The sequence below is a fragment of the Ursus arctos genome, unplaced genomic scaffold, assembly GCF_023065955.2.
Source record: "Ursus arctos isolate Adak ecotype North America unplaced genomic scaffold, UrsArc2.0 scaffold_28, whole genome shotgun sequence".
Classification (NCBI taxonomy): domain Eukaryota; kingdom Metazoa; phylum Chordata; class Mammalia; order Carnivora; family Ursidae; genus Ursus; species Ursus arctos.
Window position 1 is genome coordinate 32,608,998 of NW_026622963.1, and position 24,740 is coordinate 32,633,737.

A 24,740-nucleotide genomic window follows, 5' to 3' on the forward strand; every position below is an offset into this window, starting at 1 on the left:
ATTGCGGACAGATAGGAGAGAAACTCTGTTTCCCCTCATATAAGTGGGACTCCTTGGGTTCTAACAAGGCCCCGAGTGCAGTTCATTATGGGGGTGGGGGGAGCCATCCCAGAGCACAGGTGCAGGGGAAAGCGGCTTCTCCCACTGTCTGCTAGTCCCCAGGAGAGGCCAGAACAGGGTTGTGGCTAGGAAATGCTCCCAAAAGGGTGTCCGGAGACCAGCAACCCCCCAGCAAGACTGACCCCAGACACAATCCATGCAGTTCCACAGAAAAGATCTCTGAAACGGGAAGGAGTGGGCCGAAAGATCCCCCAGGGAGACCCAATCCCCAGTTTACTCAGAGACCACAGCCAGGCCTTTCATTCTGTCCCTACCCCGCTAAGAATCCCTGGCAAGGGCAGCTCTCAGGAAGGAGCCACTTCCAGACTAATTTTCCTCACCGAGTTCCAGCAAAGCCACACCCTCCCTTTGGCAGCCACGTGGCCAGGATCTGCTGCCAAGAGGCGCCTCTGTGTATCACTGCAGGGCTCCCGAAGTTTGTTCCAGAAAATTCACCTTGTGTCCGAAGGCCTGGGCTACTAGGGTAGTTTCCCAGCTAGTCAGTCCCTCCTCCACCTGCCAGTCCCCTTCCCAGATCACCAGGGCACTGACCTGCACTGTCCCCCCACTGGCTATTTCCTGATGGCCTCTGCAGGGGGCAAGGTGCTGAGGGCAGAGAGGTACCCCTGGAGCTTTCCGAGCCCCACAGCCCTTCCGCCCTGCCAGCAGCCCCCCAGGAACCAGTGTGGTCAGCCAGGAGGCCTTGTGACCACTCGGCAGAGCCCTGGTTGCTTCCTTCCCACCCTGCACCCCACCCCGGAGCCTCCCACAGCTCTGAAAGCAGCCCAGGCTCATGGAGCTTCTAGTCGTTTCTGCAGCCCACCACTCCGGATGCAGAGAAAAACGCCAAAGGGGAAAACCAACAGCCTTAGCAACGTGGTGCTGGTGTGGGAAGAAGGCAGAGGCACTCATGGAGACAGCCTCTGTGCCAGGCGCCCCCTGAGCCCCTCACCGGGCAGCAGCTATGGGCCCCAGGGCTGCATGGATGAGTCTGGGGGGTGGAGAACCGAGGGGAAGAGGCCTGGCATGGGGACTTGGAAGTGGGACCCCTCAGGAGTCTCCTCCCTTCTCCGGCTGTTAAGCTCTCCATAGCTGGCAGGTGACACGAGCGTGCTGGCCTCTGAGAGGACTGAGGGGGGAGGATGGGGGCACCAGCCCAGCCCAAAGCCCATGTGGACGGGGCAATGATGAACCACAGCAAGAGTTCCAGGGGGTGACATAAATATATTCTGGAAGCTGCCTGTGTACTCTGGGGTAAAGAACCAGCACAGAGGGTACCACCCCAGGCCACCCACCTCCACCCCTATCTCTCCATAAGCCCACCCCACCCCCTTCTGTCTCTTTTTAGGCCAAGGGTCAAGAGAGGTCTCCAGGGAGATAAGGGGGGGGACACGTCAGGGGCCAGGTGGCAGCAGCAGGAGTGGCAGCATTGTGCTGAGGGACAGGAGACTGTTATCTCCAGCCTGGCGCCTCAGGGCCTTCCTCCGCGGCTGTGAGAACGGGGGGTGCGGGAGCGAGTGTCCAGAAAACACAAGAGACTAGAACCAGGATCCGGGGAGGTGCAGGTAACCCCCCCCACACACACTCCCTACTCCACCCTTCCCTGTCCATCCCAGACCTACTCAACTCCCACAGCGCCTAAGAGAACGGGATGGCAGGAGGGGTGGGTGCCAGGGCCACGTGGGAGGGGAGGAGGGAGGGGGAGGAGGGGGTGGGAAGGCAGGAAGGAGAGGTGGCTGAAACCCCCACCCCCTGTCGCCGACAATCAGGAGGTGGGGTGGAGGAGGCAGCAGGCCAACAGAAGGCCAGGAGGACCAGGTAAGGGGCAGGCGCCCCAGGGCCCTTGCGGTCACTCCGGCCAGGCCGACCACTAGCAGCCCAGCAGCTCCACACGCAGGGTGATGCGGTTGTGCCAGGCGACGGGCAGGATGCGCACAAAGCGAGCCACGAAGGGCACCTCGAACATGTTCTTCTTGTGCGAGTTATTGTCCAAGTTGCCAGGGAAGATCTGGAGGCAGAGGGGGCGTCAGGAGGGCCCCAGGGCCAGCCCCCCGCCCCCGCCCTCAGAGCCTCCGGCCAGCCTCGAAGTGCACCCCTGGAGGGGTGACAGGTCAGCCGGCCGGACACTCACCCTGGTGTCGACGGCCCCCTGGTCCCTGTACTCGGCCCAGTTCGTGCTGTCGTTACTGTAGGCCACTTTGTAGGCTGCCACGTACTGGATGTGGCCAAAGTCTCGGGCCCCCTGCGTAATGACGCCGGTCACTCGCCTCTGGGAGCCCAGGTCAACCTACAGGGAAAATCAACCACGTTTTCTTTGTGTAGACCGTTCTCCGCAGTAAGGTGGGAAAGGCAGACAGGCCGGGGCACGACTTCTAGTTTGGGGGAAGCTACTGCCTTTGGCACAAGCTTCTCATCTATACAACGGACGTAAGTCACATCACCTACTTGGTCAGACTCTGTCACACACTTCACTGCAGTCAAGCTCGAGCGCAGAGCCAACCCGCAGCCAATCCCCACCCCACCCCCGGTATGATGAGAACAAGGACAGGAGAGACACTGGAGCGGCTCCTGAGGTGTCCTGCAGGGTGTCCGCAGCCTGGCATGAATCTCGAAGGAGTCCAAATGCAGGCAGCTCCTCACGGAACCCGGCTCCGCAGCCTAATGCCAACTGGCGGCCTCGAGACGAGCCTCCTGCCCCCAGTCCCTACCACCCTGGGGAGCCTGCCAGCTGCCCTGGACGGGCAGTCTCAAGACCCGGCTTGCACACCCGACTTTATGCCAACGAGCAGGTGGGGCCCCGGCAAATCCTCGCCCTGCCAACACGGTTCCCTCGTCTACAAGATCAGCAGACGCGCCGGTTTTCTGTGACTCTCCTGGTTCCCAATTTCATGAAATCCAAGGGTTGTCCCATGGTGTATTCTCAGACACCGGGCCAGCCTTGTCACCTTGTGGCAGCTGGTGGTCAGGGCTCGACCGCTACACACACACCCCACCCCTTTCTCCGCATGGGGCTTGGGGCCTTGTCTTGGTGGAAACAGCCCTGAGTTCCCCCACCCTCCCCCTCCCCAGTTGCAGAATCAGAAGGTGGGGCACGTGGGAGGAGAAAAAACAAAGCTGAAGAAGAACAAGGATTTTCATACACTCCCTGTTGGGGCACAGGAGCCCCAGCTGGGCGGAGGTCAAAGATCAGCAGCCCCGTGGCTCCCACCCAACCCCAGCCTCGCAGCCCCGCGTCCCGACCCACCTGCAGCCATTCAGAGGCATCATTGGTCTGGGCAGTCCAGGCGTTGAACTTGCCCTGCTTGTCCAGCCGCGCGTAGAAGGGATACCAGCTGAAGGCATTCAGGCCCCAAGTCCTGTAGATGCTGGAGGCCGTGATCTGCTTATCAGGGATGGTGCCGTCCTTCATGCCCAGGGGCTCAGCACACCCTGCCAGCAAGGGGCTTCGTCACCGGGATCAGCACCCAACCTCCCAAAAGCATGAGCATGAGGCGACTACGGGGAGGAGCCGTGCATCCTGCCCAGCCCCAGGCATCCTCTTGGACAGACAGAAGCCCCTGCTGCCTTTTAGAGCCAACTGTTGTGCTTTCTCTCTGCCCACCTCACCTACTCCTCCCCTGGGCCAGCTGCCCTCCATCCCCACCCCCACCCTGACTTGCCCTTCCCAGATCCCCCACCACCTGCCCCCTCTGCACAAGGGCAGGCCCTGCCACCATGTCCCCAACGCCTTTCGGGCCTGATTCACGAGACACCTCCTCCAAGAAGCCTACCCTGACCACCTCACTTGGGCGGGCCTTGGGCCTCCACGGGACTCAGCACTTCTCTCTCACTCCTGTGGTCCAGCTGCTAACTAACAAGGCTGAGGCCTGTGATCTTAGCCAAGAACATCAGGAACAAGCATCCCATTGACCCAGCGCTCACTTCTGCCATTTCATCTACCACAAGGAACCTGAAAGCCGTTATCAGTAACTCCATTCTGTGCGTGAGGAAACCGGCTGAGACACAGTAGGCCTTGTGCCCAAGTCCCTCTCTCACTCACACACACACACACACACACACACACACTCACACTCACACTCTCCCTCCCTCCCCCACCCCCAATCACCACACCAGGCTGTGACATCATCACCACCACCAACGCCCCTTCCCAGAGCCATGCAGGCCTGCCTGCTGGTAACCGGGGATGAAGGGGACAACACGGCTGCCGTCCAGCAGGTGGAAATGGGAGAAGTTAGGACCCCCGGGGGGCTCGGGGCTCCGTCTCCTTGCCCAGAAGCCCCTCCCACGGAGTCCACCAGGGGGCCTTCACACTCAACACTGGCCACTCGGGGTGCTGTCACTCGGGCCGGGCAGCTGGCCAGGGCTCTGCGTGGGCCTGCCCACTCAGCGGTGTGCCCAGCGGTTCTGCAACCCCGCCTGCAGGGGGAGATAAAACTCCCAGGAGAACGATGCATGTGTCCCCCACCTGGAAGAATCCTCACTCGGCACTTGGGGGTGGGGGAAGCAGGGGTGGAAAGCCATGCCTTCAGCTGGGAGCAGGCTGGGGTATACGGAGTTTTACATCGCCGTCTCCCCAGACACCTGCACTCTAGCCACTGAAGACCGCTGCCTCCCAGCCAGACCGATGTCTGCCAGATGTCTGCTACTCGCACCACCCCGTGATGTCCAGCGCGAGGTCAGCCCCACGCTCCTCCCACAGAGAAAGGCTACTGGGCTGGGGAGCGGGTCGTTCCCAGGCAGGCTCAGGCCCGGGGCAGCTTTGCAGAGGGTGCCATGTTGGCATCCTAGGCTCAAGGGGGAGCCCTCTACAGATCCACTGCTTCCCCACAGTTCGTGCCCCCTCACTCCTAGGCCTCCTGACGAAGTCAGACAGCCTTCCAGGGAAAATGCCAGTCGGAGGGCCACTGAGCCAAAGGCCAGGACTCTCTGCTCCATCCCTCACTCTGGGAAGGACCCCATGGACGAGTGCTTCTCATAGACCAACCAAGGATCTTGTTAAAATGAAGATTCTGCTTCCATAGGTGCAGGATGGGGCTGGAGCCCGCGGTCCTACAAGCTCCTAGGTGATGCTTATACTACTGGGTCCTCGGAGCTCACGTTGAGTAGACGGCTGTAACCTGCTCAACCCAGCGAGTCTCCCACCCTGATCCAAGCCACCCTATCTTCCCACAGACTTCCCTCACCCACGATGGCCCTCTGCCCCCATTCTCCCCACACAGCCTAAGGGATCCCTTCTAGACACACTCTAATCATGTCCTATTAGCACTCCCCCAACCCCCATATGGCTGCCCCTTGTTCTGAGAATAAAGATCTGAATCCTTAAAATGACCCATATAGCCCAACTCATCTGGCTCCATCCACCTCTCCAGCCTCCTCATCCAGCAAGCTGCCCCTCACTCTCTAGGCTCCAGCCCCACTGGCCTGCCTTCCTTCTATCCTTCGGCATGCCCCAGGGCCTTTGCACTTGCCAGCTCCTCACCTGCCTGAAATGCTCTTTCCAAGTTCTTCATGCGGCTTGCTCTGTCATTCAAGCCTCCACTCAAAAGCCATCCCAACAGGGGAGTCCTCAAACTCAGACCTCAGCACCACTCATGTGCACACATGTACACACACACACACACACACACACACACAAGCACGCACACACCAACACTCTCACCACCCAGCTGGAATGCAGACTAGGGAAAGGAGAAGATCTTGAGGAAAGCAGACGGGACAGTTTCCACAACTTGCCAGGTTCTCCCTCTTTTGGCCTAGGAGGGAGCCAGCTGGGATAGGACCATGAACCATGCAGGCAACTTAAACAGGCAAAGGCTGCAGAGTCCCCAGACCTGTCCTGTACCAACAGCCTAAACTGCCTTTTAGCAGAAGGCAGTCTTTAACTCCCCATTTAAACAGTAAGGCCCAAAAAGGCAATGACTCTGGGAGAGGGAATGCAATGACTTAAATTTATACTTTAAAAGGGCGGGTCTCAAGTAAGACAGGAAAGGCAGAGAGCCACCTCTCCCCCCTCTGCAGCTCTGCCTAGTGAGCCCTGCAGTTCCATCAGTAGCCGGCAGGTGGCGCTGTGGCTGCAAAGACTGGGAACTACCCAGCCCTCAGAGAGCCCGGGGCTGAGGCACTGTCTCAGCCTGACCTGCCCAGGGATGACTTTTTCCTGGCTCATCAGAAACCTATCTTTTTCTCGTGTCTCCCATCACTCCATCTGGGACTCTCTCTAGAAAGGGCAGCAGAAAGGGACCAGCTCCAGCCCCAGGACTCTAGAAGTCCCCATGTTTGTCTTGAATGAGTTACAGTAGGTTTGTTGGGGGGTGGGGGGGGGAAGCACTAAGTGGGTGGGTGTCAAAAGCCCAAGGATCTAGAGCAAGTTTTAATACCTACCAGCTTGTGTGCACTTGATAAATAATTTATCGGGGCCTCCCTTTCCATATTCATTCCCTCGTTCATTAAATGTTTATTGAACATCTACAATCCAGGCACCGTTCTAGGCACTGGGACTACAGCCGTGAACAAAACTCCCTGACCTCATGGAGCTGACATCTGCAAAACAGAACTCATGCTACGTGATCTAGAAGCTCAAGAAACCAATCAGAGTAACAGAAAATAGCTCGACAACTGAAGGGGTGTCTTTTTTATTTTTTTTTTCTCCCACCAACCGAAATGCCAAGGGTTGGCAGACCGCAAACACAGAGGCAAGCGCCCTGAGGGCCAGGTGACCCCTCCCGTGAGCATCTCCTGTGGGCGCCCAGGTCCCCCACCTTGCTGCCGTGCCAGCCAGCTCAGCCTGGCTGAGAAGGAAGCGGGCGGGGAAGCCCACTTCTTAGCACTGACCGCAGCCCCCGTACTCACCATTCAGCTCACAGCCAAGGAGCTCGAAGCGGAGGGTGCAGCCGCGGTGGCAGACGATGGGCACCAGCCGCACGTACTGCACCTCCAGAGGGAAGTCAAACAAGTTGACCTTCAGGCCACTGTTGTCCATGTTACCCACAAACATCTAGGGGGAAAGCAGATTGGAAGAATGGGTAAGTGTGGGCAGTCCAGCTTCCCGGCGTTGCCTCACCTCCCCCGTCAGGCCTGGGAGGCAGAGATGAGCTCAGCAGAGCCAGCAGGGGTCAGTTCTTCCTCTGGCCACCCACAGCCCTCAACACAGTTTTCTCTTCTCACACCTTTCTTGGTCATCATGGGGCCTGGGCATAAACCCCTGTGTTGCACACAGGGTCACCTATCACCTACAGGGTGCCTCTGCAAATTAGGAAAAGGCACTCCTTTCTCAAGACCCTTTATCATACTAATTTCCCCACAAGCAGAAGTACACAAACCTAAGATGTCTACATCATGCATGCTGCTCACTTACTAATGACATCCTTGAGCAGTATACAACCTGCACAACTGTACATGGTAGCCCTGAAGGCTCAGAATGCATCCGACCTCCACCACTACAGCCACCGTCAACAGGTCATTGAACCTTTCAGAGTCTCCTTTTTCTCATCTATAAAGTAGGAGCTATCACCTGTAACCACAGAACATGGGCATAACGTGGGTTTCCCAATTTCTGGGAACCAAGAGGCAACTGATGACCCACCACATGGCTAATCATCCAGCGTACACACCCTCACTCCACTGGGAGCCCTCGAATAGCTCTGGAGCCCCACGGGGTGCGGACCACAGTCCCTTAGAGCCCTCACCTTGTCTCCCATGCCCTCTGTACTCTGGATGAACTGGAACTTGCGTCCGCTGACACTGTAGGCCACCTTGAAGGTCTTCAGGTACTCGGCACTGCCTGCGCGGCTGGCGCCCTGTGTTACCACGCCCGTCACCCGCATCTTCCGCATCAGGTTCACCTGGACCCCAGGCAGGGAGCACAGTACCCTTATCTCTCGGGTCCTTTAGACTCTTTCCACTCCCCCTACCCAGAAAGGATGGGGCTTTCTCATCGGGGCCTCTCAGAGCTTTGGGTCCAGTGCTCAGGGAAGCACACGAAGAGGGACGAGGCCCCCAAAGGCTTCATCCAGGGCAAACAGCCCCTCCACAACCTGGGGTCTGCTCCTCATCCGGCCCCCCGCTCCAGCACACCCCTCCCCACGCCCCCCCCCATCGCAAGGCTGCCCTCCACTTACAGATACTTTCACCTGTGGGAACCCACGAACTTGCTACCTGGACCTCAGTTATGACCCCCCAAATGCAGGCGTACTAGCCTCGCCTTGTCCCCTCCCGTCACTCCGCCCACCCCAGAGCCACTCTTTCCGTACCTGGATCCAGGGGTTCTTATCATAGTTGCTGGCTGTCCAGGCATTGACGATGCCCGTGCGGTGCAGGCGCGCCAGCTCTGGGGCCCAGCGCTGCAAACCCATGAAGCCCAAGTGCACAGACGAGGCAGAGATCTGCGAGTCGGAAATGGCACCCGTCTCCATGCCCAGCGGCATGGCGCAGGCTGCAGGCGGGGGACAGGGGGAGGTGGCAGTCAGGTGGCCACCCGAGCACGCGGGCCCCGGAGCCCCAGAAAATAACACCGTGTGGCTTCTGCCGAGACCCAGAGCAGAGACCAGCAAAGGACTCTCGGGGCCCAAGAAAAGGTGCATGGTGAGGAAGGGGGGGTTCTGGACAGCCAGGGGTCTGGGACCCAGGGCTGCCTGAAGGTTCCAGGCCAGGCCGGCACTCGTGGCATCGCTGGGACAGGCAGCCAGCAGTGGTAGACGGTCTTGTTTTCAGAGGGCGTCGAGCAGCCATTATTCTCGTGGGAACAGGGGCAGGGACCGGATGGCCGGAGGGAATTCCAGTGTGGCCTGATCCCCAGTGTCCCCAGCCCACCAGGAGGACCACCACATCCAGCCCAACCCCTGGCTTCCCCAGGATGGCTCTGGGAGAAGGGGCACCCAGCTGGCATCGAACAGTACTTGTACTGGACATAAAGCAGTAAGCAAGTCATGGGGTGCCTGGGGGGCTCAGGCAGTTAAGCATCTGCCTTTAGCTCAGGTCATGATCTCAGGGTCCTGGGATGAAGCCCACGTCAGTCAGGGTCCCTGCTCAGTGGGGAGTCTGCTTCTCCCTCTCCCTCTGCCCCTTCCCCCTGCTTGATGTCTCTTCTCTCTCTCAAATACGTAAAATTGTAAAAAAAAAAAAAAACTGCTTGGATTTTCTACAGTCCCACTGGTAGGACTTTTCCGGGTATGGCGTGAATGCCATCCCTATTTCTCTCATACCGTTTGCCCCTTCCAACTATTGGTCTTAAACCAGCCATTTGCCAAGTTGCCCCTGGCCAAGGGCCATCACCTTCACCATTACCCCAGGCATGTGGTCCCAGGGGGCCGGGCCCCTCTCGTCCCCCAGAGATCCCCCAAGCAGAGAAGCCAGGGACGGATCTATTCTGGCCGCAACAGCCCACGTTCCTGCTGAGCTCGGTACGAGGACCGTCTCGCCGAGAAAGTGCAGCCACGCAGCCAAGATCAGCACAGGCCAGGATTAGCAACCAGTTCCTCACACCTCACATGTCTACACTCTAAGGGACCCCACCGTGCATTCTTTGGGCCTGTGGGCTCCTTGCGGGCTCCAAGGACACACACCACCTAACAAACAAGGAGGGGCTGCAGGGGTCCCTCTGGGGGCTCCCCCGCCTTTGCAGCTGCCTCCTGCCTTCTGCCCCGGGAGCTGCCACATCCAACCTGGGGTAGACCCCAGGCCGCAAAGGGTAGGTGGGTAATTCCAACCCAGGCACACCCATGGTTACCTTGGCTCCCAGCACAGTAATTAGTGGGTACACCTGGCCCCACCCTGGGCTGTCTGCCTTAGTGACCCCCCCAACTACACACACACACACACACACACACAGACACGCACACATTCCTCCAACCAGGATCTCAACAAACACTGGCCTCAGCCCCGAGCCCAAGGGACAGGCCCTCCAAGGTGCTCTCCCCCATCCCCCAGCGCCCACCCAGCTGGCCCAGCACCCCCTCCTGCTTCTGCAGATCAGCAAACCTCAGCATCCCCACATCTGCCCGTAGGGGAACCACCTGCCCCTGCCCAAGATTCTTAGTGGCAGACCCACTCACTAGGCCAAAGACACTGGACACCCCGGAGATGCGGACTCAGCCGCCCGCCCACAGCAGGCGAAGGCGAGTCACAGATTGGTGGGAGGGACTCCAGCTGGGCCAGGAGGGAGGACAGCGTGGACAGTCACCGCCAGCGCTGGAGGCTGGGCACCCACCCAGGGCCATTCTGTGGCTAAGTGGATAACCAGCAGGCCAGGCAGGTCAGCCCCTCTGCACACGCCGGGCCTCCAACCGCCTGACCGTGAGGGGACGGCTCGGCCTGCCCAGGCCTCTCCCTCCTCCCTGAGCTCTGTGACGAGGCCGCAGTCAAACTTGGGCCAGGAACTGTCAGACTGCAAGGCCCCAGCCTTACTGTCGGACCTCCTGGGCCCTAAGATGAAGAATGTGTTTGTTTCCCCATCTCGGGAGAAAACGCTCAGGATTTAACCCTAACGCCCTGTGTCTGGTTCATGGTGACCCAGGCAGCAGCACTCCCCATGACCTCTGGGGTCACCACCACCCTTCACTCCCCTGCGGGGACATCAGGCCTGGCTTGCAGTCTGAGGACAGAAGGCCAAGCAGGAATTAGTCTAGGACGACAGAAGCACCAACTGAGGCTCTGTCCCCACTCCATCTACCAGAGGCGGCCCCGAGGCAGGGAATGAGGCCAGCACGTGGCCTGGGCTGCTCAGGGCCCCCCCAGTCAGAGCAGGCAACCCAGATACTCACTGGTCTCACAGTGGACACCTGTATAGCCATGAGGGCACTTGCAGACGTACTGGGTGAAGACGTCCCCTCTGTGCGAGTCGTCAACCACCTGGCATTCGGCATCATTACGGCAGGGGTTTGGAAAACAAGGACCTGGGAATGGAGAGGCAGGGAAGGTGGGCAGGGGATCAGGAAGGAGCCGGGGATAGAGACAGGCAGCAGCAGATGTCCCAGAGGACCCTCCACACAAACTCGGCCCCCTGCCCGCCTCCCCCTGCCATCCCCTCCCTCTCTCCCCTCTGCCTGAGAGGAGCCTGGGCCAGCCTGGAGCCATGAAGGATCAGGTGTAGGCGAATCAGTCCCAGTGAGGGAAGCACCGGCTTCCCAAGTGGCATGGGGAGTTTCCAGGGAAATGCTGGCAGACCAACGGGAGAGGAGCTGGGGACCACTGCCCACCGGGACGAACTGGGCCCAGCAGCCGGGCTGCGCGAGGAGCTGGGTGTGGCACGGGAGGTGGGACCCGGGGCAGGTACCTTTCTCAGTCTCATTGCAGATCAGGCCCGTGAAGCCTTCGGGGCAGAGGCAGTAGAAGGGGGTGTTGTCCTGGCCCAATAAGCAGGTCCCACCATTCAGGCACTGGCTAGAGTCACAGAAGTCACCTGCAATGTCACCAGCTCCGACTGAAGAATAGCAAGTCTTTCAGTCAACACGGGGGGGGGGGGGGGTGTGTGACTGCTATGTGCATGCTGGGTCACCGAGACAGGGAAACCAGGTGCGGTCCAGGCCTTGAGAAGCCAAAGGAAAGCCAAGTGGCCAATGGGTAACGAAGAGGCATCGCCAGCTCTGCGAGAAGCCTGCTGGAAGGGCCACTGGAGGTATGGTTTCTGCCAGAGTTGGAAGTTTCGCAGAGGGGCCAGGTGAGCTGGGTCTAAGAGATGGAGCGGAGTGTGCCCAAACCGGTCGTGAGGAAAGAATGTTCTAAAGAAGGGCAGAAGCACCGGGCCATGGGAAGCTGGAGAACCAAAAGACAGCAGAAAGGGTAGGTAGGGGCCAGACCCGCAGGGACCTTAGGAATGACAAGCTCAGACCTTCCATCCTGCAGACGGGGAGCCCTTAACCTTCCTTCAGCTGCCCACCGCTGTCTACCGGGGAAAAAAAACAAAATCAAAAACATCAGGGATTCTCTCTCAAGCGTGAGGTAGGAGTGGGGAAGCCATTTCCCATTCTGGGAAGGAGAATATGGAGAAAAGGCCATCTGCAGAGCTGTGGATGGGCTCCCCTGGGGCCGGGAGGTGTCCTGGGGGCTACACAAAGATCCCTAGGCTCCCAGGTGGGAATGTGACAGGAGTGGCTCAGGTGAGAGGCTGCCATGGGCCTCCTGGTGAGAGAGGAATTCAGGTGAAGAGGTGAGGAGGAAGGCAGATTTGAGGAACCCTGCAGAGGGAGGAGGACAGCTGGAGAGGAGCGCACCGCTTCTGGTTGGGGGCCTGGGGGACAGATGTGAGCCATCAGTGCAGCCCACCAGGACGGCCAGGCGCATGGGGGATCTTCTAGCTGACCTGACCTTCGCATCCCAGAAGGGCCTACCCCATCATGCGGGGTAAGACAGGAGAAATGGCCTTTCCTCCCCATAGGGTCATGCCACCTCAGGCTGGGGCGGGGGTGGGGGGGCACCCTCCTGAAATCCCAAAGCTCCAGAGAGCTGGGCCCGGCTCCGGAGAAGGAACAGAGGGAACAGGGAACACCGTTAATGAACACTGGAGCACTAAGAGGGCCACCTCGGCCGCGCCTGGGAGCTTAAGGCGTCTCCCAATGAGCTATTAGTCATTGGCTTTAAATAGCAGGTTAATCCCCTCCCCTGACCTGGCAGGCTGCGGGCACTGCCACAGACAGAGGCTTGGGAATGGCCAGAGTCCTGGGCTCCTGTCCCAACAAAATCCAACTCCACTTCTCCCCAACCAACCGCACCCTCTCTCCATTCTTCTCCAGGGCAAAGCGGTCCACTGGGGGGAAAAAGTAAAGTGAAAGGTGGCTCCTACCCTCACGCACAGGTCTTAGGCTGACTCACTTGCGCAGAAGCCATGGTACTTCCCCTTTCCCGGAAAAGCCAGATCACCCTCTACAAAACTACCTTGGCGATTTCAGAGTCCTGCCTTTTGGGTGATTTCTCCAGGAACATTTAGCCAGGGCTCAGGTTGTGGGAACAGAGAGGAGTGGAAAGCGGCTTTGAAGCCCCAGCTGGGTCTCAGGGTCGCTGGACAGCCACCAGCTCCGAGTTCCCAAGCGAGCGGGAGCTTGGAGGGCCCTTGAGGTTCTGGCTCGAGGCCTGGGGGTCAGACTGTCACAGGAAGACAGCGCCGGGGCTCAGCTTTGGACCCCCCCCCCCCCGCGTTGCTTGCTTGGAGAAAATGAAGGAGGGGGTGCCCGAAGCGCGCCGATCATGGGCACCTCTTCCCAGCCCTGGCGGCAACTGACTGTGTGGGCCCCACGGTGAAGAAACGGGGCATCCCCAGGACCAGCCCGCCGGAGGCCCAGCTGTGCGCGGGAGGCCGCCTCGGCGGGGGAGGAGGAGAAAGGAAGATAGAGCGGCACGCCAAGGCCGCGGGAGGGAGTCGGAAGCCACTAGCCCAGAAGGCAGCCCTCTCCAAGTCCCTCCCCAAGCTCTTGACCCCCCTCCTGGGCCCCACCCAGAGCCCCATCCCCTTCCTCCGCCTTCCCGGCCCTCGCTCATCCCACCAGACACCTACAAGCGGGGATGCAAAACTCCAATGAACACACCAGCCGCCGGAGCTGGCGAGGGGGAGTAGCCAGGGAAAGTTGGCTGGACAAGGCTTATCAGTACAAGAGTCCTAGAAACTTCCAGGTGGAAGACGAGCCAGAGTCGGGCACAGTTCAATGGCCTCATTTTACAGATGGGAAAAGAGAGGCCCGACACAGCAGATTCCTTTGTTATGGGTAAGCCCCATCCCTGGGGGCAGCTGGGCTGTCACCCGGTGTCCCGAGTCCCCGCCCCACTCTCAAGCCTCTTTCACTGCCCAGAACGCCCGGGCGCAGAGCCCGCAGGAGAGGCCGAGCGCATCCCCGCGTGCAGCCGGGGCGCAGCCGGAGAAGTAGCCCCTCCGCACTGCCCCGGCTCTTTGCCCAAGTTTGTAAACAGTGGAGGTGGAGGGAGGGCGCCGCAGCGAACTTCCGAGCGGCGCGGAGAGGAGGGGCGAGGGCCAGAGGGCGGCGCGATCGACTCACCGGAGGCGGCGAAGACTCCCGAGGCGCAGAGGAGCGCGCCGCAGAGCGCGGCCAGCAGGCGGGGGCCAGGCATGCCGTGGGGACGCGGGCGCGGGAGCGGGCGCTTCGGCCGTGGACGCCGCGGGGCTCTCACTCCTGCTCCTGGACGGGAATAAATCAGGCAGCGCAGCACCGCCCAGGCCCGCGTGCTCCGCCCAGGCCCTCGGGAGGCGGACCCGGGGCGGGGCTCCGCGGCCGGCCCGGGAAGTGGGGGGACACCGAGGGGTCCGCGCCCCCGCCTCCCGCCGCGGCCACGCCCGGCGCCCCGCGGGGAGCGGATGGCCAGGGCCCGAGTCTTTGAGTCGCCTAGACCGGGAAGGGCTCGGGAGGAGTTGTTTGGTGTTTCGGGGTTTTTTTTAATTTTAGATTTAAGATGCTTAGCCCTTACCCATAATGAGAAAAATGCAAATTAAAAAGTTGAGTGAGTGCCAGGTTTCACTTATCAGATTGGCAAGTGTCGAATTATGAGCGCACTCTTAATGCGAGGCTGTGGGGAGCAGGCCCAAGCATGCACTGTTGGAGGGAGTCTAAATTGGTTCCACTTCTCCGGAGAGCTACTTGGTAACACCTACCAAAGTGACCGGTGCCGAGACCCTAAGACCTAGTAGCCATTGCGCTTACCATTGCCTCCATCCAAATTCACGGTGTAAAATGACATACATACAAAGATGTCCTAGCCTATCATAGCAGCGTCATTTGAAATGATAAAAGACTAAAAAGGGAACCAACAAACTTTTTCTATAAAGGGTCAGATGGAAACTATTTTAGGTTTAGCAGGTTATACGGTCTCCAGGGTAGCTATTCATTTCTGCCCTTGTAGCGGGAAAGCAGCTATAGACAGTCTCCCAAGAAATGAGCATAGTGGTTGCCTAAGGGAAGGAAACCAGGGGGCCAGGGGGCCAGGGGGCCAGGGTGGGGAGAGACTTGCTGGTCACCTTGACTTTTATCTAAGTGACTCTTTTTTTTTATCATCTCTTTCTCTCTCAAATAAAATCTTTAAAGAAAAAAATAACTTCATTTATAATAGCATCAAAAAGAATAAAATACTTCGGAATAAATTTAACTGAAGTGCAAGACTTGTACACTTACAAAACATCACTGAAAGAAATTAAAGACCTAAATAAATGGAAAGTCATCCTTGTTCATGGATACTGAAGACTTATCTTGTTAAAATGGCAATAATCCCCAAAGTGATATAAGTTTAACCCAATCCCTATCAAAATTTCAGTTGTCATTTTTTGGAAGTTAAGCTGATCCTAGAATTAATATGGAAATGGATGGAATCCAGAATGTCTGAAGCAGTCTTGTAGGGAAAAAGAAAGTTGGAAGACTTATATTTTCCAGTTTCAAAACGTACTACAGAGCTACATTGATCAAGACTGTATGGTACCGGCGTAAGGATAGACCTATGGATCAATGGAATATAACTAAGAATCCAAAGTAAATCCATACATCGTTGGTCAATTGATTTTCAACAAAAGTGCCAAGACAATTCAGTGGGGAAAGAGCAATTTTTTTCAACAAATTATACTAGAATGACTGGAGAAACACAAAAGAATAAATTTGGACTCCCAGATCACACTTTATATAAAAATTAACTCAAAATAGATCAAAAACCTAAATATGAGAGCTAAAAGTATAAAACTCTTGGAAGAGAACGGGTATAAATCATCATGACCTTGGATTGGGCATGTTGTCTTAGACCGGACCCCAAACACACAACCAACCAAAGGAAAGAGTAGATTAATTGAACTGTATCAAAATTTAAAATGTTTATGAAAAAGGCAAGACAGCCCACAAAATGAGAGGCAATATTTACAAATCATGTGTCTGATTAGGGTCTAATATCCAGAATATTAGAATATTAATAACTCATAACTCAACAACAAAGGACAGCCCAATTTTAAAATGGGCAAAGAATCTGGAGAGATCTTTCTCCAAAGAAGATATACAAATAGCCAAAAGCGCATGAAAAGATGCGTAACATTATTAGTCATCAGGAAGATGGAAATCAAAACCACATGAGATATCAGTTCACACACCCACTAGGATGGCTATCCTCAAAAAAAAAAAAAATCATAACAAGTGCTAGTGAGGATGTAGAAAAATTGGAACCTTCACACGTTACTGATGGGATTGTAAAATGGTGCAGACACTGAAAACCAGTTTGGCAGCTCCTCGAAAGTTTAAGCAGAGTTTTAGCATATGACCCAGCAATTCTACTCCTAGATATACACCCAAGAAAACTGAAAGCATATGTCCATACAAAAGCTGACACATGAATGTTCCTAACAGCATTGATAGCCCGCGACTGGAAACCACCCAAATGTCCATCAGCTGATGGAGGGATAAACCAAGTAGTATATCCGTCCAACGGACTATGCTTCAGCCGTACAAATAAGCGAAGATCTAACGCTTGCTACAGCACAGCTGAACCTTGAAAACGTGATGCGAGGTGGAAGAAGCCAGACGCCCAAGGCCATGATTCCATTTACATGAAATGTCCAGAATAGGGAAATCCATAAAGACAGTAAGTCGATGAGTGGCTGCCAGGGGCTGGGGTGAGGGCAGAATAACAAGTCACGGTTCATGGGTATGGGATTTCTTTTGGAGGTGATGAAGATGTCCTGAAATTTAACGGTGATGATGGTTGCATAACTTTGTGAGTATGCTAAAAGCGATGGAACATTCTAAAAGGTTGGGTTTTATGTTGTGTGAATCATATCTCGATAAAAAAAGAATACAACTCTTCAGAACTCTGTCTCAAATCAGTAAGTCACTCAACAAACATTTACTGAGCAGTAACTGTGGTGAGCATTGGCCGGAACCCCTCACTGCACATTAGCATCACTTGGGAAGATTTTTATAAAAATACAGATGACCAGGATGCATTCCAAAGCAAATAAATCTCAATCCCTGTGGAGCCTAGGAATGAGTATTTTTTTAAATCTCTCCAGGTGAGCCTAATGTGAAACTAAGAAGAGAACCACTGGCTAGACTCACTGAGGAAAAAGACAAAAAACCTTGGCCTTGGGACCACGAGCTGATGGGGGGGGTGGAGTTAACAGATGAAGGAAGGATAGGGAAGGAGGGGATTTTCTTGTATGATCTGACCCTTGTAGAGTTCCGTGGGCTAGTAGCTCTGTGGCCTGAACACTATTCTTACCCACTACTAGTGCAACACTTTTCTTACCCCAGTATAGTGCAAGATTTGGTAGGATTTTCTAACAAGCATCCTACCAGAATCATCGAAACAGGTAGTCCACTTAAAAGCTTCAGAATTTTGTTCATATAAATGATAGGAAACCAGGTATGCTTTTCTTTTTTAGTTACTCATACCCCTACAGAATCAGAGAACATACTCTGTCTTCCAGAAACTTAACAAAATCCATTACACTGACAAAACTCGAAGTTGATGGGGCTGTGGGGAAATAAACATTTACCCCTAACTGGTGGAGCTACAAGTTGATTCAGTGTCTGAATCACAGTCTGACTGTAGCAAGACCTACAAAACTTGACCTTGCATTCTGCTTTGGGCCAATGCACTGGAAGGAAATTACCCAAATAAAAAGCAATGTACAAAGATGCTCATGGTACCACTATTCATGGTTCTGAAAAACTGATGACAGTCCGAACTGATAACAGTCCAGAATGCCCAGAGGGGAAGAGCTAAAAAAATGTGCTAGACAAAGCACAGGGTAGTTTTAACGCGTGAAAAGGAGGCGTAAGTTTGCAGGTGAAAGAATGTGCATTGGCCAAGCAGGATGCCCGTCCACGGCGACAACAATCGAAAGAGAATTGAGTCAGAAACGGACAAAAAAATGTCTAATCCTATGATTCCACTTGCATGAGGTTATCTAAAGTAGTCAAATTCATAGAGGGGCACATGGCTGGCTCCGTCGAAGGAGCGTGCAACTCTTGATCTTGGGGTTGTGGGTTCGAGCCCCACGTTGGAGGTACAGATTTATTTTTTTTTTAAGATTTTATTTATTTGACGAGAGAGAGCACAAGCAGGGGGAGCAGCAGGCAGAGGGACAGGGAGAAGCAGACTCCCTACTGAGTAAGGAGCCCAATTCGGGGCTTGATCCCAGGACCCTGGGATCATGAGCTGAGCCGAAGGCAGATGCATCACTGACTAAGTCACTCAGGCACCCCTAAAATTAAGAAAAAATAAAGTAGTCAAATTTATAGAAAGAAAAACCAGCATGGTGGTTGCCAGGGGCTGGGGGGGAGGGGAGCTGCTCTTTAAGGGTACAGGTTTCAGTTCTGCGAGACTAGGAAGTTCTGGAGCTCGTGCTTCTCCACAGCGCAAACATAATTAACCCTGCTTAGATGATTTAGATGGTAAATTGTATTTGTGCTTTTTACCACAATGAAAACAAAGTAATTAATTTTAAAAGAGAGAGAGCAAGAGTCTGGGCACCTGACTGGAGCATGTGACTCTTGATCTTGGGGTCATGAGTTCAAGCCTATGCTGGGGGTAGAGTGTCCATAAATAAATGAATGAATGAATAAAATTAAATTTAAAGAGAGAATTGAATTATTATTTTATTCCACCAACCCCAAGCCAAGCACTATTTGAGCCACTAAGGGAACAGCAGTCCACAGGGGCCTTATATAGGTAAGAAAAGAAGATCATTACTATGATGTGACATGTCAAGCACGCCTCAATTTATTCTTTTATTTATTTAAGTCCTCTCTGCACCCAGGGGGTGGGGCTCAAACTCACGACCCCCAGATCCAGAGCCACACGCTCTCCTGACGGAGCCAGCCAAATGCCCCACATACACCTCAATTTAAAACGAGAGAATAGAGAAGCTATTTCAGGCGCTAGCAAGTGCTCCAGGGACGACAGGACAGGATTGTACGACCTAACACTGAGGAGAGAAGGGAGCCCAGTCTAGGTTGGTGACTAGCAAAGCCTCATCTGAAAGGGTCACGCTCGCCCTGAGACCCTGAACGGTGAGAAGCCAGCCTTACAAGGATCTGAGGAGGCAAATGTTCTGAGAAAGGAACAGAACGGAGAGCTCAGAAAACTGACCAACACCAACAAAGTCCACTGAGTTTGGACAAAGGAGCCATGCAATACGGTGGAGAATGAATCTTCGTGACAGATGGTGCTGGAACAGCTGTCTGTCCATACGTCACAAAATTAAAGTCAAAAACAAACTTCACCCCTTGTACAAACTTTAACCCAAAATGGATCATAGGCCTAAAGGTAAAACCCAAAACTATAAAACTTCTGGAAGAAAACAGAAGAAAATCTGCATGATCTTTGGTTTGGGGATGAGTTTTACATGCACACAAGACCAAAAGCAGAATCCACGAGAGAAAAATCTATATAAATTGGACTTTATCAAAAAGTTGACAGTTTGCTCTATGAAAGATACCCCTAAGAGAATTAACAGATAAGCCGCCAACTGATAGAAAATATTTACAAATCACAAATCTAATAAAGAACATGTATCCAGAATAAGGAAAGAAATCTTAAAAACTCAAGGATAAGAAAACACGCAACCCAATTTTTAAAACGGACGAAAGATCTAAACAGGCAAAAAAAAAAAAAAAAAAAAGACCTCTGGATGACAAATAAGCCTATGAAGACATGCTCAACGTAATTTTCCATTAAGGAAATAAAAATGCAAACAACTATTAAATATAAATATAATAGAAAATGTAAAATATAAACTGCCTACCTATTGGAATGGCTAAGATCCAGAAGCCCTGACCACGCGGAAGGCTGACGGTGACGCAGAGCCCCGGGAACGCCCCTCCGTTGCTCATGAGGAATGCACCGTGGTGCCCCTACTTTGGAAGACAGGTGGACAGTTTCTTATAAAATTAAACATAGACTTGCCATATGACCCCGAAGCAATCGCACTCCTCGGTCATCTACCTCGGCGAATTAAAACTTGGGGTAACACAGAAACCTATTTGCTGAAAACCAGTGCTCACCACAGCTTCGTTCACCGTCACCAAAAACTGGACGCAAGCACGTTGTCTTTCAGCAGGTGAATGGATGAACTGCGGAACACCCGCACGGCGGGATACTGTTCTGTGATAGAAAGACTGAGCTACTGATTCACACAACAACGTGAATAAATCTTAAATGCGTTTTGCCAGGTGGGAGAACACAGATCAAAAGAGCTACACGTTACACGTTGTGTGATTGTATTCACAGGACATTCTGGGGAAAGCAAAAGGGGGGGGGAGGGGGCAAAAAACCAGACGAGTGGTTGACCGGGGCTGGGGCAAGGGGAAGTGGTTAATTGCAGAGGGGAGGCCTGGGGGAATTTAGGGGATGGGATTATACGGCGGGATCCTGGAAAGGTAGCTGCAGAGCCGTAAGCAACTGCCAAATGCAGAGACCTTGACCGCCCAAAGATGGAGCTTGAACCTATGCACGTTTAAAAAAATCATCCAGGGGCGCCTGGGTGGCACAGCGGTTAAGCGTCTGCCTTCGGCTCAGGGTGTGATCCTGGCGTTCTGGGATCGAGCCCCACATCAGGCTCCTCTGCTATGAGCCTGCTTCTTCCTCTCCCACTCCCCCTGCTTGTGTTCCCTCTCTCGCTGGCTGTCTCTATCTGTCGAATAAATAAATAAAATCTTAAAAAAATAAATAAAATAAAAAAATAAAAAAATCATCCAGAGGGGCGCCTGGGTGGCTCAGTCAGTTAAGGGTCTGCCTTCGCCTGGGGTCCTGACTGAGCCCGCATCCGGCTCCCAGCTCAGCGAGGAGTCTGATTCTCCCTGTCCCTCTGCCTGCCGCTCTCCTTGCCTGTGCTCTCTCCCTCTCTCTCTGTCAAATAAATAAATAAAATCTTTTTAAAAAATCATCCAGAATGTTGGAAGAGTCCAGACTGTGACAAAAGAATCTAAATGTATAAATAACTTCACTGTAAGCAGTGGGGGGTGGGGGGGTGCTGGGGTGTGGCGGAACGGGTGTGGAGAGGAATTGACCTAAATAACTTTGGGAAAGTGTTTTAACCAGAAACCATAAGGCTAAAGACAAAAGGAACTGTGCGTGCCGCTGAACCCCCGAGGCAGCGCATTTGCTCCTCCCGGGGATATGGGTTAACAATTCTGAAATTGCTTGTGCCCGTGTCCTGGGCCGAGACAAGGACGTGGCTGGTGGGTGGGAGGCGTCGGGATTCTCACTGTCAGAGAGGGAAGTCAGAGGGAAGCAAGGAGCAAGGCTGGAACAAAGCACACGGTCCTGGGTTTGTCAGAGACGTCACTACACGTTCCTGCTTAACTTCATTTAGATACAGATGACAGGTGCAGAGATAACTACAGAGACGTGTGTGTATATATGTGCATACACACAGGTTAGAATGCGTGTGCATGTTGCCCAGCTCTGTCTGCTGACAGGGACTAGAAGCCGTGACAGCCCAGTGCTCAGACCTCGGTCTGTATTACATGTTTCCAATGAAAGGAGTTGGGGCTCCTTGGAGAAATGGCCAATTCTAGGGCTAGGGCAGAGAGAACGCAAGATGAACCGGGGGCCTCCAGAAAATGCTTTAAAAAACGAAAGGATGAGGGCATGTGGAACAGATAAAAACCTAAGCTAGAAGAGTTCCCAGTACCTGAAACGGGAAAAAGGTAAGCAACAAAATAAATAAGGTGCTATTGGACTATAAGCCGAAGTACGAAAGAAATATCCATGGGTCCATACAAATGAATGAATGAATGAATGAACAAACAAATACAGAAAAATTGCAAATAATCTACGTAGCTACTCCCTCCTCTAGCAAATAGAGCTTCCTGACCCTCCCCTCACTTTGAGCATGGACTGAGCACAGACTTGTTTCCAAAGTACCGGAAGGATGGGAAGAGAAGTAACCTCTCAGTGGAACGATGTTTCAGAGAAGGTACCTTCTTCTCCTTCTCCTTTCCCCCAGTGATCAAGGTCAACAGCATCAGCGATAAGTCCTGTGGATGGCATTGCCCCAAATGATAGGATGAGCTGTTGGATATTTACCTCGGATTTGCTAGAACACAAGGCGTGCACGTACTCAGCTACAGTAGACCCTATGTGGCTAACCCCTCCGAGAGATTTCATGTACTTGCTTTTGCACATAGACTAAAGGCCAGAAGATGGAATGCTGAGAAAAAGAAACCAAACACAATAGAGCACATGTGCTGTAATTGTCCATATACAAAGACAAAAGTAACCAATGCCTTAGAAGTCGAATAGTGGTTACTCTGGCTGGAGGGCTAGGGACTGGTAGAGGGCCTCCCGGGACTGGAAATGTTCTGTATCTTGCTCTGGTGGCTAGCTACACAGCTGTGTGCACTATGTGACAATGCCTCAGGTGTGTGTTTTGAATATATGTTGTGCTTTGGGAAAACTTTACATTAAAGAAAATTCTATTGAAGGACTTTAGGAAGAAGAGCGCCATTGTTTTTAAAGGTTGACTCTGGCTGCTCTGTGGAGAACGGGTTGTAGAGAAACAAGAGAGAGACGCAGAGACTGGCTAGAAGGCTAGGGCCGTGGTCCAGGGGAGGGACGGTGGGGGCTGGGAGCTGGGCGATGGTGAGTGGTGGGGGGAGTTGTCAAGGAAAGGGTAAGTACTGGAAGGATTTTGGAAGTGGAGTCGACAAGACTTGCAGATAGACAGGTTGTATGGGGTTAGGCAAGAGAGGGGTCAAGGATGACACCCAGGCTCTGGCCTGAGCAGCTAAGTGGATGGCGGCGACTTTTTTATTGAAACAAATTGCCTGTCACTCATCTAACCTCATCCACACCAGCGAGGCTCCTTATCTCCAGGCCTGGGCACAGCGCCCAGCAATAGGAAAGGAAGCACCCCTAAAATATTTATGGAATGAATGACATGACTCCCCCCTTTGGGCAGAACCAGATCCAGGGTGTGGGAGGTGACGGCAAAAAGCAGATCATATATGAGAGAAGGAGTGCTTTAGTCACGGGATTAACGGGGACAGAACAGGGAATATGGTCAACGATATTGTAATGATGTGTGATGACAGAAAGGGACTGCGCTTGTGGGGAGCACGGCATAACGTCGTGAGAAGTGGACTCACTATGTTGTACCCTAACACTGATGTACCATCGGGTGTCAACTATACTCAAATAAAAATATATTTTTAAAAAAGAGTGAGAGAAAGCAGTGCTCCCCAGTGATGGCGGCTATGTATGCAATGGGGGATGGACTCCCCTCGTGGGTGGTGGGCTCCCTGTGCCGGAAGGGACGGAAGCAAAAGGCACGTGTTAGGAGGACAGTGCAGGAGAGGGACAGTGAGGACAGGTGCCCTCAGAGGTCTACACCACCTCCAGGATGCTGGTTTGTGATGACCCTCCCAGTGCACAGGAGGCCGGGGTGCCGGGCCCGGCCCCTCCTCCTCTGCTTTCCAGCATTGGTGAACGCAGGAGTCACGTGGGCTTGAGCAGAGCCTCGGGGCGGCCCCACACTCCCACCCTCCAAGTGCACACCCCCTTTCCCAAACCAGATGCTCTGAACACACATCATGATCTGTGAGCAAACATCCCAGCCCAGGGACCAAACAACTCCCTTTTGTTTCCAAGCCAGAGACCAAGGGCCAGGGGCCAGTGCTGGCGAATAAATATGCTTTCAGTTAAAAAACGTAAAAGTGTTTTCTCAGTGAAACCGAAGGGGTGGGCCAGATTCTGAGGTTCCTTTATGTGATTTTCCATACTTCGGCTGGGGCTTCAGTTCACTGCTGTCCTCGCGGATTTCTCTGGAGACTCCCTCCACCCTGACGAATCTCCCCTCCTCTGAACACAGGAAGCTGTGGACACTCAGAACCAGCCAAGATCTATTCATAGGGGAGCAGCGCCCTGAGATGTCTCCTCACCTGGATCGTCTGCTCCTCTGAGACAGACAGCCGGGGCTTGTACAGAAAGATCTAGACCCGGCACCTGGATTCAAGCCCCAGCTTCACATCTTACCTGCCTGGTGATCTTCCCCAAGCGGCTACTCGGCACGTTTATTTTCTTCATGTGAAGTTCATCTCCTTGCCTCCTTTCCAGGAGGTCAGTGACCTGAGGGACCGTTGCCTCCCGGGCCCAGAGAGGTCCTAGGCGTCTTCATCTGCCGGGGAACATGTCCACATCTGGGTTGGGTTTTGGCCTGCAGAGTCGAAAGCGTGTGGAAGAAATGCTTTAGAAAAATCTATTTTTATAGGGCTCTGCTCAAAGCCTTTCTACTTGGGCCGGCTGGACATCTGGACAACCCATCTCATGAATGAGACCAGAGCGAGGCTATTTCCGGAAGAACATCAAGTTCTTCCCTGGAAATTGTTAAAAAACAAAATTAACCCGAATAAATTTGAAGTTCTGATGGGCTTTATTAAATGATTGTGAATCGGGCAGCATTCCACCTAGTTAGTAGAAAGGAGCTCTGTCAAGCTACAGAGAAGGAAAGATTTTTAAAGGCAGAGAGGGAGCAGGAAAAAAGGAAATTATTAGCAAGGAATGAACTGTTTTAAGCAAGGTTGTCCTCCTCAGAAAGGATCTATCAGTAAATTTCCTAGTGCTGACCGGGAAATTCCATGTTGGCTGGTTAAAGGTTACATTCCTGGGAGGGTTGAAAGTGTGATTAGATTACATAATAAGTCTTGGTTTACTGATGTGAGGCCTTAACA

At 53.8% G+C, this 24,740-nt stretch overlaps 1 protein-coding gene across 2 annotated transcripts; it reads right to left on the reverse strand.

Annotated features, from left to right (window-relative positions):
* Positions 1 to 1,303: 1,303 nt before the first annotated feature.
* MFGE8 (milk fat globule EGF and factor V/VIII domain containing) lies at positions 1,304 to 24,499 on the reverse strand. 2 transcript variants are annotated; one of them, XM_026510448.4, is made up of 10 exons: positions 24,046 to 24,499; positions 14,079 to 14,219; positions 11,369 to 11,515; positions 10,857 to 10,988; positions 8,349 to 8,530; positions 7,785 to 7,940; positions 6,949 to 7,093; positions 3,344 to 3,528; positions 2,231 to 2,386; positions 1,304 to 2,107 (listed from the first exon to the last, which is right to left on the reverse strand). In XM_026510448.4, exons 2-10 carry the CDS (start codon positions 14,149 to 14,151, stop codon positions 1,970 to 1,972), a joined length of 1,314 nt encoding a protein of 437 aa, XP_026366233.1. In that variant the 5' UTR covers positions 14,152 to 14,219; positions 24,046 to 24,499; the 3' UTR covers positions 1,304 to 1,969. The 2 variants fall into 2 exon arrangements, with proteins under 2 accessions (XP_026366233.1, XP_026366232.1); XM_026510447.4 differs by having other exon boundaries at positions 11,369 to 11,494; positions 24,046 to 24,313.
* Positions 24,500 to 24,740: the final 241 nt, after the last annotated feature.